At 41.6% G+C, this 14,523-nt stretch overlaps 1 protein-coding gene across 1 annotated transcript in view; it reads right to left on the bottom strand.

Annotated features, from left to right (window-relative positions):
- Positions 1 to 271: 271 nt before the first annotated feature.
- Positions 272 to 14,523, bottom strand: part of CPO (carboxypeptidase O) — a 30,039-nt gene continuing 15,787 nt past the window's right edge. Inside the window, exons 3-9 of the mRNA XM_011993883.1 lie at positions 14,177 to 14,278; positions 11,340 to 11,444; positions 10,007 to 10,117; positions 8,806 to 8,896; positions 7,453 to 7,655; positions 1,404 to 1,488; positions 272 to 572 (exon numbers count right to left, since the gene is read on the bottom strand). Of these exons, the coding sequence (XP_011849273.1) occupies positions 310 to 572; positions 1,404 to 1,488; positions 7,453 to 7,655; positions 8,806 to 8,896; positions 10,007 to 10,117; positions 11,340 to 11,444; positions 14,177 to 14,278 (960 nt within the window). The 3' untranslated portion in view covers positions 272 to 309. The remainder of the gene's footprint in view (positions 573 to 1,403; positions 1,489 to 7,452; positions 7,656 to 8,805; positions 8,897 to 10,006; positions 10,118 to 11,339; positions 11,445 to 14,176; positions 14,279 to 14,523) is intronic.

The raw sequence follows: 14,523 nt of genomic DNA, 5'->3' as shown, positions 1-14,523 counted from the left end.
AACTGACCACGGATGCCTAAGCAAGCACAACCAAGATCACTGCATCATGACCTGTAGATTTGCACCACTTGGTTTTAGAGAGGTTTGGTTTGTAGCATTATTGTACTAACTAATACCTAACTAATTCCTTGTATAAAGGAATAAAGCTCAACTCACAGAAAAACAAATATTAAAACGCAGACATGATTTTTCCTTATTGAAATAGGAAGTATTTTTAGTTAAATGATTTGGTTTCTCTACAACCACAGCACACTGTTCCTCCAGCCATACCCAAGCCACTGGGGTTGAGCAGGCCTGGGCGGGATGCACTTAGAGAAGAGACATGCAGGACACCAGCAGACCCAGCAGCACCGTGGCAGATGTCACCCTTCCAGCACTGTCCGAGTCCCAATGTTTTGCATACACATCATCCAGGACCGACAGCACAGCCTCCATGGTCTCCTCACAAGTGGGCTGGATCTGAGCTTCTGGCAGAACAAACCCGTATGTTCCACTGTCCCTCAGCTCAAACGTATATGAGAAGGGAATCCCAATGTCTCGGGCCCAGTCTCTTGAAGACCCTGATGAGGCATCTACAGGTGAAAACATGAAGGCAGAGGTAGAAGTCGCACTTTGAAAGAACAGATTCCTATAGCCTTTTCAGGAACTAAAGGTTCACTTAGTAAAATAAAGAAGCTGTTTTAGATCAGGGTCTCAGGAATAGCTGTCTTCTCTTTCTCCTTGGTTGTAAGCCTCTGCAGGGCGGGAACCACATCTTATTTAGTGTCTCTGTCCCCCATCATACCTGACACTGTGTCTAGCACATGGGGAGGTTTGGCTAAAGTTTCTCAGCTGAGTCACTGACTTGGCAACCTAATATTGCCTGGCAAGAGTGAACTGAGTCATATAAAGAAAGGAACAGAAACAAAATGACCCACAAGAAAAATATTATACAAGTATTTAGAGGGGGGCTTATGGAGGGTGGAGAAGGTGGAGGTTGGGGTTGGGAGAAACAGCGCGCTCTCCTTTCAACTAAATTCTTGTCTTTAGATATTTTTCTCCAGGGCTTTCTTAGCTTGATGGGTCCTCTGGGAACTGAATTGACTGACCAAAGGTCAGTGGACAATGTCCTTCCTGTTAACTCCTGTGCCTTCTAGCTTGCCAGCTCTTTTCAACTGAAGCCAGGGGAAGTTCTGGTCTGAGCCAGCGCATTAATTCTTTTTCTTTTAGTTCATACCTTATCCCTAGAGAGTATAATTCTGGATTTGTACAGACTCCCTTTTATCCTTGGTCATTTTGATTTGTACAACTCCCTGTTGATCCCAGGAACTCTTCTGTTCCTCTCCCGCCTATCTCGCCACCCAAAGTCCACTGACTTCTTTTGTGCCTTAGATACTATTGAAGAGGCAAAAAAAGATACTTACATAAAATATCTGCACTCGATCCAACTCTATAATTGGTTCCATACTTTGCTTTCAATGCATTTGCTGCCTTCTGTCCAACTTGAATCTGTAGGTGGGAAATGCAGAGACAGATATCTGGTGTTTAAAATAAATCCAACAATCCAAGCGTTTGGTGTTTTGTCCAGATTCATCTCCAGAGTTTTAGGCCACCTTTCCAACTTCCCATTGGACGTCTACATCTAGGTAGCCTGCTGGTACCTCAGATTCAACACGCTCAAATCCATTTTCACCATCTATCCCACTAATAAGGCTGCTCTGACTTTCATATTTCTGGGCTTGCATGCTCTACCAAACACACATGTAGAATTCTGCAGGCATCTCTGATATTCCATCTCTAAAACAGTTGCCAAGTTGCATTTCCAGTGTCATCATTCTATGTCAGACTCTACCTCTGAAATGGTCTGTGGCATCCTTTTTTTTTTTTTTTTGAGATGGAGTCTCATTCTGTTGCCCAGGCTGGAGTACAGTGGCACAATCTTGGCTCACCGCAACCTCCGCCACCCGGGTTCAAGCGATTCTCCTGCCTCAGCCTCCCAAGTAGCCGGGATTACAAGTACTTGCCACCGCACCCAGCTAATTTTTGTGGTTTTTTAGTAGAGACAGAGTTTCACCATCTTGTCCAGGCTAGTCTTGAACTCCTGACCTCATGATCCACCAGCCTCGGCCTCCCAAAGTGCTGGGATTACAGGCGTGAGCCACCGCGCCTGGCTGTCTGTGGCATCTTCTAATAGATTTCCATTCCTCTCACCAATCCTTCTTTCAAGTTCTCCCACCTGGCTTCCAGATGAAATTTTGTAGCATACAGCTATGATCAGGATCCTGTGGAAGAGTCTTCAAGAGCTCCTGGTTGCTCACTGAATTAAGTACAAACTTCTCAGCCTAGTTTTTGAGATCCTCTCCAATATGACTCTACCCCACCTTCCCCAAACCACATTTTGTCATCCCCCCAGATGATAGTCAAAAACTCGTTTTCCTACCATTCCTCAGCCTTGCCCCATATTCCTCAGCCTCTATCTTTCCTCAGGATGTTTCCTCCACATGGAATCCCTACCTCTTATCTCTGCTATTGAAATTCTGCCCAGCCTCAAAGGACTTTTTCAAATGCCAACTTCTCCAAGAGGCCTTACCTGATCCCTACAACTGGATTCTATCTCTTCCCACTTTGAACCCCCATAGCCCTTTCTTCATATCTCTCTCTGACTCCCCTCTTCGTTTTCCTTATAGTGTTTATCTCTCATAGCATTTCAGAGCTGGAAGTCATACCTGTCCCCACACCTACCACCACTTCACCTCTGCAGCCCCTTTCCTGAGATCAGAGTCACGTTAGTGAGGCCCAAGTCTACTGGCTGGGCTCATTGACCTTCTGATGCATCTCTTCTAGGTTTGCCGACAGACCCTCTAGGTATTCCCTAGCCTAGACATGTGTGTTCTACCCGTCAGATGGAGTATCCCACTGCTTCCCGTGATAGTCTTCCTCCCTGCCTGTACTGTGATCCACCATAGCTTTACCCCTCAGGGCTGACTGACTGCACTCCAGGTGCACCAGCTCCCTGGATACCTGACTAGGGACAGGCCTCATTTTAGATTCTCTTTCTCCCAGCTCTGTATCGTCCAGCTGAATCCTGAGATGTTGCAGAGTAGTGCTTGTCTAGAGAGGAAACTGGCCCAGCGAAATTCAAAAGGAACAATATTTCTGTTGGCAAAAAGGCAATAAGGATGTTGGGGGGATCATACTGGGGGGTTGTGGGCAGTGTTCTTAGGCACTTGGGGCTTTCTATGTATGACTAAGATCAGAGAAAAAACACTCTGTCAGACATACTTGCAAGTCACTTGCTCTCTCTCCACTCACTAAGAATGCCATTTTGGCCATTCACCTTCTCCCTCACTTCCTAAAAAGGGATTCTGAGTCTGCCTCAGTTCCTGGGTTTGTGTTATCCAGAATTGAGATAATGGATAGGAGAGGCCAAAAAAGCTGGTTTAATCATTTACACTGGGAGGAGGTCCAAGAACGGTCTGCTGGAGAGAGAAATTCTGGTAAGGAAATGAGAGTGAGGGGTGGGCAGGATTCAGGGTAGCTGCTGCATGTAATGAAGTTGAGAGAAGGGGCCTGGGAAAAGCATTGTGATTTACCAACCACATTCCCTTCTGAAGTTCTTTAAGGGTCTCTAGCAGAGATACGAATTGCTTTTAATTATTTTTAATTCCCATGTGGGGTGTGTGTGTGTGTGTGTGTGTGTGTGTGTGTGTGTGTGTGTTTTAATGGAACACCATGCTAACTGGTCCATGTGAGGCCTTACCTTTCATTTGAGATATATGCATCAGACCCAGACTATACTTGCCAACCAAATGGTTCCTTGCTTTTTTTTTCTCTTTCCTGCAGCTCACCCTTGACAACAAATTTTTTTTTCTCATTGCCAGCCATCATTTATTTTATCTGACATCATTCCCTTTCCTCAAATCCTGGCTGTGGGGTAGGAAATAGTCTTTCCAGTTTACCCTTCTTTGTTGATAAAATAACTTTTGAGTTCTATTTTAATAATTCCATGAGGAATTACTATGGAGAAGCGGAGAGGAGTAAGAGATAGATATGAGAGGCATTCAGTTGTGATCCTCAGCTTAGCTATTTGGGCCCTTCTGAGAAGATAAAATGGAAATCCCCTAGACTTCTGAATTCAACTTCTGTCTCTGGAGGTGGAACTCCTGATTGTACTTCTCTCTCCTGACACTACATTGCAAGGCTATGATAGAGCCAATTTCTTTGCTGCCCTTTTTTTCTCAGCTTACAGGTACTTCCTAATAAAAATAATAAAAACTCATTTGCCAATAGTACATAATACACATTTCTAAAAACCTCTGGCCTGCTTAACAACTCCTTCTCTGGGCCCAGAGAATTTCCTGTAAGCATATATTCAGAGGCAGGCCCACAGAATGGTTGAATAAAGCCCTGGCCTAGTAGGGGTGGCGGCAACAGAGCTTGGGATGGAGTACAGAGGCTGATCCGAAGAGAATTCAAATGGAAAGAATGTAAGCATGTAAAACATTAGAATTCTTATAGCTCTTCTAATTTCCAGAGCAGTTTAGAAAGAGTCTATATATAGTTATGTTTCTCCTACATAGTGATTGCCAAGCTGTCTATCACGTAGTATAATATTTACCATGATTTCTATAAACTTTTGGTTTTGTAAATAATAAAGATTAATTACTAGTCTCTGTTGCTTGTAAATAGTACTAGAAATGGAAATCTCCTTGGAGCAGTTGGCTTGATTCTGTGTCTTTGTGCACTCTATCAAAACTTGCCCCCAAGAACCTAAAAACACTGCTAAGTAGCTTCAATAAGGTAGACATGTGGTAGTAAAATATTCACAGTCTTTTTATTGAAAAGGCTTGGAGATGACTGTTTATGTGAACTCTTCAGCACCTGAGACTGTAAGAGACACAGAATTGAAGCCATCTTTCTCAATTTGATTTACTGTTTTCTGTATATAGTGCTATGAAGTTGCTAGTTATTCCCTTCTTAGAGTTACTGTCCAGCAGTGGTGGTGCCATTGCCTCAGGTCCCTCCTGCTGTCTTGCTCCTTCTAGCCTCTGGCCACAGCACAGGGCTCTAACCAGACAGTCAATCAGCAGTAGGAGACCCTCCAACCTTTGAATACAAACTTGCAAAATGGTCACATAGTATCTGTTTTCCTGAACCAATTAGAGAATGAAGTACCCAAGAAACATACTGGAATATACTAGCCTCCTTTTTCTGTTGGTGGAAGACCCCTTTCCATCAAACATCTCTAATTACCTGTCTTTGGAGATTCATTTGTGTTTGTCACAGACCCCTTTAAGCAGAAGGTAGGAATCTACAACAAATATCCCCAAAACTGGGAAAAAGGGAGCATTCTGGGCTTCTTGACTGAAATATCTGCTTCTGTATATTTCTTTATTGAAGAAATAGAACTTCCAGTTCTCACAAATGAGAAGGAAATAGCGTATAGTTGACTGGGAATCTAGCTGATAGACTCCTAGAAGTTGCACACCCTTTCTGAGTAGAGAGAGGCAGTGTGAGGTAGTGGGATGATGAATGTGTCCTCTGGAGTCTAAAGACATGAGTTCCAGCCTGGGCCCCACCACTTTCTATTTATAGAGTTCTGAAGATAAAGTTAATTCAGAGTTTCAATTTCTATACTCCAAAGTGAATGTAATATATTATCATGAGGGTCAAAGGAGATAATAGCTATAAATCTCTCTGTAAATTGTAAAGATCTAGGCAGATGTTAGTTATTTCCACGTGTTACAAAATGATCATGCAGTACAAGTGTTCCTGGACCAAGAAAAGAAAGAATAATTGCAAGAAAGGTACTTGAGTATTGTTGGATATTTTTGAGTGTTGGGAGAAGGGCTCCCTCCAACATAGGTCTATAGTAGTTTTTCTTTTAGTGTTCAGGCCTTGTGTCTTCTGCGTTGTGCTCCAGAGGGAGATGTGCAAGAGGTGTAACCTAACCAAGAGGTCATCAGGCCTCTGTGATATTAAGAACAGAGCAAGCTTAGCCCCACTCCTTCTCAGCATTTGCATATAAAGAGGAGCATGTTTTTTAAAAAAATAAAAAGATAAACAGAAAATAACAAGTGTTGGCAAGAATGTGGAGAAACCCTTAGGTACTGTTGGTGGGAATATCAAATGGAGCAGCCTCTATAAAAAACAGTATGGTGGTTCCCCCCAAAATTAAAAATAGCGTTGCCATGTGATCCAGCAATTACATTTTGGATATGAATCCACAAAAATTGAAAGCAGAGTCTTAAGAGAGATTCACACACGCATATTCAGAGCAGCATTGTTCACAATAGCCAAAAGGTGGAAGCAACCCAAGTGTGTCCATTGGCAGATAAGTGGATGCGATGAACAAAATGTAGTGTATACACACAGTGGAATGTTATTTGGCTTTACGAAGGAAGAAAATTACGATACACCCTACAACATGGGGAAACTTGGGATAATATGCTTAGTGAAAGCCAGTCATAAAAAGACAAATACTGCATGATTCTATTATATGAGGTATCTAGAGTAGTCAGATTCATAGAAACAGACAGTAGAGTGATGGTTGCCAGGGACTCGTATAGGAAGAAATGGAAAGTTGTTTAATGGGCATAGTTTCAATTATGCAAGATGAAGAAGTTCTGGTGATTGGCTGCATAACAATGTGAATATACTTAACACTACCAAACTGTATACTTCAAAAATGGTTAAGATAGTAAATTTTATGTTTATTTTACTACAATTAAAAATGGAAAAAAAATAAAAAATAAAAGGAAAACAAATATTGCAATTTGCAATTCTAAATTTACCCTCTCTTTGATTTGTGTCTGTTGTCCTCTGGTTCACAAAAGGGCAAAGAGCCCAGTCCTTCTCAGTAATTCTGCCCAACAGTGCTTGGGTAAACACAGCTTCAGAGAAGGACCCGGATAAGACCAAAAACAGTTTCCCAAATGCAAGCTCCAGCTTGCATTTTGCTGGCACTTCCCCTTACAAATAATCCTAAGCAAATACTGAAGGAAGAGTTTAGAAGAAAATAGAGCATTGTGTTTAGCAAAGAAGAGAGCAGATATTATTTAGCCATGTTATTTTAGATATGCCATATTCCACTAACAGCTGGCAAGTTCTTGAAAGCATGGTTCAAAAGCTGTAATTGCTGAACGGAGCTTCAAGAGAATTTACAGAAATGAAAGTGCATTCCTGCAGATTATTAACATAATCATCTCATTTATATTATAGATGAATACCTAAGATGTCTCCCAACTTGACACTTTATGAAACAGGTAGTTAATTAACGTAGGTAAAGCAGCATTTAACCCAAAGCCTTCCCAGCAGGCGTCTGGCAAGGTGCAAAAGCAGGAAAAAGAATATAGGGATAAGCAGAGAGAACAAAAGGGCAACTGGAGCCAAAATCTTGAAAATGGAAATCAGAAAAAGGAAGGCAGAGGTCTTGCTGAGGTTTTTCTGGAGGCCTTGATGCTGTGGACTCACCATTTCTGGGTGGTTACTTGATTTATTTTTGGTGTAGCCATAAGGTGTGAGAATTAACTGCCCGTAAGAGTGCATGGTCAGGAAGCACAAAATATCGTCCTTCTTGCTCTCTACAAAGCTGGCAACGGCTTTAGTCTCTGGTTCAGACACTGGCCCTGTCCCACAGAATGTTTGATCTTGGCAGTTTCTAGATGCGCCAATGCCTAGAATATGGAAGAAACCACAAAGAAGGCTGCATGATCTCAGTTTGGAAATGACCAATGGCAAGGAGTCATCCATACTCAGGGCATCTGTGAGTAGAATCAGCGCCTGCCCTTGGTTGAGTTAGTCCTGGCTAGATTAGTCAACTTGTATAGTCACTGAAGGATAACCATTCTAGAAGGAACTCAGAGTGGCAGAAAGGGATAACGTTAGGATTTAGAAACAAACTCCATGCTTCCATGGCCCAGGAAAGGGGCTACAAAATGAAATGGCATTTTAGTATACTTTTACTTAAACCTGTGGTGGGCCCTGAAACAAATGCCTGGAAAGCAGTTCTTGGGTTCCTGGGTAAGGTTCTGACGTTGTCTTTTTGATTTAAGTCTCTCCTTCATGTCTTACTAGCTTGAGTCTCATTAGAGCTATTTAGCAAGGACATAAGTGGTCTGTAATCCTCATTAATAATAATAAGAATGATCAGCTGAGCACCTCTTATCTGCCAGGTACTGTACCCAACACTTCCTAAGTAGCATCCCATTTAATCCCCACAACAACCTACTGATAAGGTAGGGTTACTGTGACCCACATTTTACATAAAAGAAAACTAAAGCAGAGAGATGAAGCAATTTTTTCAAGACCACACAGCTGCCAAGTCTCAATTTTAACCCTTCCCATCTGGTTAATGGCAATGTTCTCAGCCATTCCTCCTTCTTTATTTGCTTCCAATTCACTGGGCATATTGAGATTTGGAAACATGAAAATGCCATAAGGAGAGAAAAATGTTTGGTTTGTTTACTGCCCACCCTCTGCTATGAAATAATCTGCAAGGATAAGTCTCTGATTTTTCTTTTCTTTATGATAATTCATATATTTAAAAACAAAGGGATGGATTTGAAATATATCCACACTGGTCTAGGTCTACTTTGTTCTTGTTTAGCCAGCCTCACTTGAAGAGAGTCCTGTACTGGAATGCTGATAGCTCTTACTATCTAGATGATATTATCCTGTTAGAGGGAATAAAACTCATTAGGAAGCCCAGAAAGCTGCACCATATTAGATGTTTATTTTCAAAAATTATACATTTAGTAATTCATCTCTTTTCTTACTTCTCAGCTTTATATTTGTTCATAATTCATCTACTAAGCAGGTACTTACTGCACCAAGATGCATTGAAATTTCGATTGAGATCCGTCCCAAAACATGTGCCATTATTATGGGGTGAACGGGATTTCCTCCAAAGACGATCCTGTAGCAGAGGAACATAGGGATGTTGCTGTTCTAAGGTTTCATAAATCACAGTGTTGGTGATGATAGGTGGTCCTTGAACATGAAAAATGTTTCCTGGGATTATCTGGAAGAACTTCCCTTTAACATGAGGCAGCTTGTGTGTGTAATTTTTAGTCTTACAGATGGGCTAGCAGCCCCCAATAATAGGAACATCTGTACAACCAAAAGTATACATACATGTAAACAATTAAATTGGAGGAAGTAGTTTGGCCTTTTCCTTATGAGCAGATTAGCAGTGCCTGTGGACGTGATCTGCTTACTCAGGGAACGTTTGCTTTGGAGTCATTTTTTACGTCCAAGTGATACGGGATGAAAGGGAAATAGCTTGACAGATGGAAAAAGGCCGTTCCAGGTGTGTCAGAGATGGTCTCTGCACATTTCTGGAAGCTGAAGACTGATGAATGGAGATGGGAATAAAGACAAGTGTCATCAGACAAGCACAGAGGGAGGACTCGATTCACACACGAGGCCAGAAAGGCTATTCCAGAGAAAGGGGCCCCTGAAGTCCTTAGGGGAGCAATGGAAAAGAGGAGGCAATGAATACTCTCTAGAAATAGGGGCTCTTATTTGAGGAGTGATAGACTTCAGGGACATTTTAAAGAGACAGTTGTCTGCTGCATAAAAAGCCTTTATGTGATGTTTGCCCCCCTGTGTGAATGAGTGCATTGAAAAATGTAGGCTGGTTTTGTGTTGATACATTATTCATTCCCTTTATGCTTCTAGAATTGATTTGACATGGATGCAAGTTGGTACATGAATTTTTATCAATATAATCCTAATTGGGTGGCAGGCAATCCACAAACATTAAGAAGATGGAAGAGGAGAGGAAGAAACAAAGAAAAAACCTGTAATGGACTTCAACTCTAAAAAGGCCTTAGGCTTCCTCAGGCCTAAACTTAGTGTAGATGGTTTGATTAAAGATGTTAAGCTGATTTTTATCCCAAATGGGGTTCCTTTCTTTACATAGGTATAAAATATTTTTAGAGCTGGAATGGCTAATGCTGAAAAATTAACCTGAATTGAGCTTTAGTTCATGAATGCATCCCAAGACCAAACATGGTGTACTCACAGTTGTCCAAGTGTAGATATAACCATCTATGTTAAGAACTGGAAGGACATAGAAGTCCAGGTTCCTAAGGAGCTTGCGTATCCTTGAGTTGTCTTTATAGTTTTGTAGAATCTGGAAATTTAAGAAAGAAATGTTCAGAATTATTTTGAGAAGAGATCTTTTCTCTCTTAATTTCCTACCAATTTCAACTTGATTATAAGAGGTCACTGCACATCAAACCTCCACCCTCCAGCCCCCAAGCCCTCCTCCGTTGTCTTATTACGGTAGTTGTTCCCAAATTTTATCACACATCAGAATCACTGAGGGACCTGTTAAGACACAGATTGCTGGCCTCTGCTCTCCCTTACCCCATTCACCTCCCGCCATCCCTGTCTCCGCATGTTTCTAATTCACTAGGTTTGAAATGGAGCCCAAGACTTTGCATTTCTAGTAAGTTTACAGTTGGTATTGATACTGTTGATCTGGGGACAACACTCTGAGAACTACTCTTGATGGGTTTCTCTGTGTTTGGGTTTCTGAGAAAACTGACCAAGAAAGTATTCTGTATTACTTTTAAAGGTTTCTTATTCCCTCAAGGGAGGATTATAAGTAATACACAAAAATTCACTATGCTGGGTATTTTCTGTATGCTAAATCTCTTAATCCACACTACAGACCCATGAAGTAGTTATTTCATACTCGTTTTTACAGATGAAAAACTAGAAAATTGGCCAGACATGGTGGCTCACACCTGTAATCCCAGCACTTTGGGAGGCCAGGGCGGGTGGATCGCCTGAGATCAGGGGTTCCAGACCAGCCTGACCAACATGGAGAAACCCCATCTCTACTAAAAATATAAAATTAGCTGGGCATAGTGGTGCATGCCTGTAATACCAGCTACTCAAGAGGCTAAGGCAGGAGAATCGCTTGAACCCAAGAGGCAGAGGTTGCATTGAGCTGAGATAGGCCATTAAACTCCATCCTGGGCAACAAGAGCAAAACTCCGTCTCAAAAATACAAAAACAAAAACAAAACCTAGAAAATTTGCCAAATACTATTAGAAAGAGGCACAGACAGGATTCAAACTCATCTCTGACTCCATAGACATTTGTTCTTCTACATTTAGATATGTTTACTCTCCAATAAAAATTATTTTGGATGCACTGGAAAGAGATCAGAATATTCAGTTTTCAGTGAAGTTACTCATTAATTTTATTTCACTTGAGGTGAAGGATTAGCACAGTAAAGAGTTGCATCACTAACATGTGAAAGAAGCATGGTTTGTAAGTAGCCAAGAAGTGACAGGTATTTTATGGGGGTGATTTACCAGTATGAGGAAGCTAAAGATACTTACTTCTTTGACAAACCATTGGCAAAAAGCAGGAGCAATCCATTCTCTGGCGTGAATTCCACAGTCCATCCAAATGATCTTTTTGGGATTACCAGATGGTTGGCTGATCTGGAGAAGACATCCATGCCCCATTATGAAACAATTGCTGATTATTGTAAGCCACTGTGCAAAGTTATGAGATTTTTAATTCCCCTAGAGGTCCCTGTTTTAAATCCATTCTGTCGTTTCAAGAGGGAGGCAAGGATGCTAATGAGACAGCCATCAATATGATTATTTCCTCTGCTACTCTTGTTCTCCTGCCAGTTACCTTGATAGTTGTTCTCAGGACCATACACTGACTCCCCATGGTACCCACCCCCAAAATGATCTTGCCTATACCTTAAATTATTCCCTAACTATAGATAAAAGCATAACCTCTAATCCACAAGCTAAGAGGCTAAATATGGATAAACTTTATAAAACCTTTGCACTTAGAGTTCACTTAGAGTGGTGAAGTGCACAAGAGGTAATATTCAAGAATCATAGGTCTTTAAAATGAATCCCAATCTCCACTCAAAATTCTTGAAATTTCAAATGGATTCAATTACACAAATTCCCCTTCCCCTGAGAGACTCCCTGACTCCCTGCCAGCCCAATCTTCTTTCCTTCTCCCCATTTGCTATTCTCGTACATCAGTGCAGCCTCACTCTAAGGAAGATTCCCCTCTTTCAGAGGGGTGGGTGGGTGGCAATTAATCTGCTAACTGTGGATTCTCTTTGGTGAAGAGGCTGTTAACACTCCCATGCTTAGAACAGTCACGTCTGTTTTGGATTTGTAAATAGCCTAGACCATGGCTATTTGTTGAAAACCACTGGGAGCTGGGGTGATGAAGGCTCCCTTCCTCTCTATGAGAAACTTACAAAATTAAATAAATACATGACTGGATCTATCATATTCAAGGAATTTTCTCCTTTTAGCCTCATCTATTTTCCAAATTGTCAGGACAATTCCTAATCCACCTCTTACCTTAATTTTTTTTTTTTTTTTTTTGAGACAGAGTCTCGCTCTGTCACCCAGGCTATTATGCTGTGGCGTGATCTCGGCTCACTGTGACCTCCACCTCCCGGGTTCAAGCGCTTCTCCTGCCTCAGCCTCCCAAGTAGCTGGGACTACAGGCACGTGCTACCACGCCCAGCTAATTTTTGTATTTTTAGTAGAGATGAGGTTTTACCATGTTAGCTAGGATGGTCTTGATCTCCTGACCTCGTGATCCACCCGCCTCGGCCTCCCAAAGTGCTGGGATTACAGGCGTGAGCCACCGCACCCTCTTATAATTCTCTTATAATTAGCCTTTTTATGAGTACATGTATGCTAACTACATGTTTATCTTTATCAACTCTTTATTATGTGCATGTTCTCTTCTTTATAATATGCCCCAGGCAGAGGATATTTAGATGTCTTTTTGGCTGCTTTAGCATAGACTTGGATGGCCTATGGAAAATCAGGTAGGCAGGTGCTCCATGCTTAATATGTCAACCAGTTGCTCACATAATCCCTGGGTAAATTCTATTTCAGAGCCAATAATTTTTTAAGAGTTGTAGTTAACTCTCAAATTTAGGGCTGTGCTTTGTAAATTAACACACCTACACTAAGTAGTAAGAGAGCAGTGAACTAAGTAACGCTGGTTCTTAATGTCGCACTACTTTAGTAGTGGTTCTTAAACAGTGGTCCAGGACCAGTGATATCAGCATCACCTAGGAACTTGTTAGAAATGCACTGTGCTATCGCTTCTCAGCCTTTTGGCTATGATCAAGTGTAAAAATGCACTGTGGTTCTGAAACTTGAGTGTGTATCAGAATCACCTGGAGGAAGGCTTGTTAAAACAGATTGTTGGGCTCCAACCTCTGAGTTTCTGATTTAGTAAACCTTTGCAGGGACCTGAGAGTGTGCATTTGTAACAAGCCCTCAGGTGGTGGTGGTGGTGGTGGTGCTGCTGCTGCTGCTGCTGCTGATGATGATGATTTAAGTGCTGCCCTTTGAAAACCACTGGTTTGGTGCAGAGATTGTCAACTCTGGCTACACATTAGAATCACCTAGAGAGTGTTCAAAGTACGCCCGGTCCCATCCTGAAACAACTGGGTCAAAATCTCTAACCAACTTAGGTGGAATCTAGGCATAAGGATTATTGGCAGCTCCCAGGTGATTTTAATTTGCAGCCCGAATTGAAAAATCACTGGTCTAGAACCAGGAGCCCAAGGGTCCTGGCCCTGTGGAAAAATAGCTTTTTGGTCCCAAATACTTTTGGTCATGTTGCATGCAAAAGGGGTAGGAGATGCTGGAGACCTGGTTATACCCCTGGCTATACTGACATCTGGCTATGTGGCCTTTCACAAGTCACCTCACTTCTCTGGATCTTTGTTCCCTTAACCATAAAAGGAAGAAGCTAAAAATGAAGGTTATCTGTGGTTTTCAAACATGTTTCTTTTTTTAAAAGAACGTTTTAAAATTTAAAAATATAAACAAAATAACAACTTAAAATACAGATGAGAAGTGAACGGGCTCTGGTTGAAGCACGAGTGGACATTGTCCACTTCTGGGCCCTGCTGTTTTTCAGCCCTACCCCCATGGTCCCACTCAATTCTCCCAAATTCTCTTCACTCCTGAACTTGATTTCACCCAGATGATTAAGGCAAGAACATCTACGAGTTTTGAACTTTAAGAGCCCAGTTTGGGGTGGAAAAAGCAAAGTGATTCTGCATAGCCTCTTTTCCACACTTCTGATTAGAGTCTCTGAATAGTAAACACATATCCTCAGATTGGATAATTCTCCCGGTAAGGTAATTCTCAGCCTTCTCACTCACCTTCAAATAATACATGGGGTGGGTCTCATAGGTCACTCCTAGGAAATGCTGTGTCACCACTTCCTTGTACTTCTCACTGATCTCTCTCATCCACTGATAGATCTGAAACAGCAAGGGAGGACTGTGGCTATCAGCAGGAAGATTGTTTGCATGCCTCTGATTAAGATAACTGCTTCTTTCACTGACACATTGAACTCTGTTATCTTTGCTAAAAGAAACAGAAAAGTAAACCTCCCATCTTTCCCTTTCTTTTACAATCTGTTCTCTCACCAAGTCTTAGGATCTAACATTGCACTTTCAAATAAGTTATTAAGAATTAACAGCTTGAATAACCCACCAGTAACACT

This window comes from Mandrillus leucophaeus, unplaced genomic scaffold (genome assembly GCF_000951045.1).
Source record: "Mandrillus leucophaeus isolate KB7577 unplaced genomic scaffold, Mleu.le_1.0 Scaffold436, whole genome shotgun sequence".
Lineage (NCBI taxonomy): Eukaryota > Metazoa > Chordata > Mammalia > Primates > Cercopithecidae > Mandrillus > Mandrillus leucophaeus.
The sequence above is the reverse complement of the archived record's forward strand: the minus strand, read 5'-3'. Positions and strand labels throughout refer to the sequence as shown.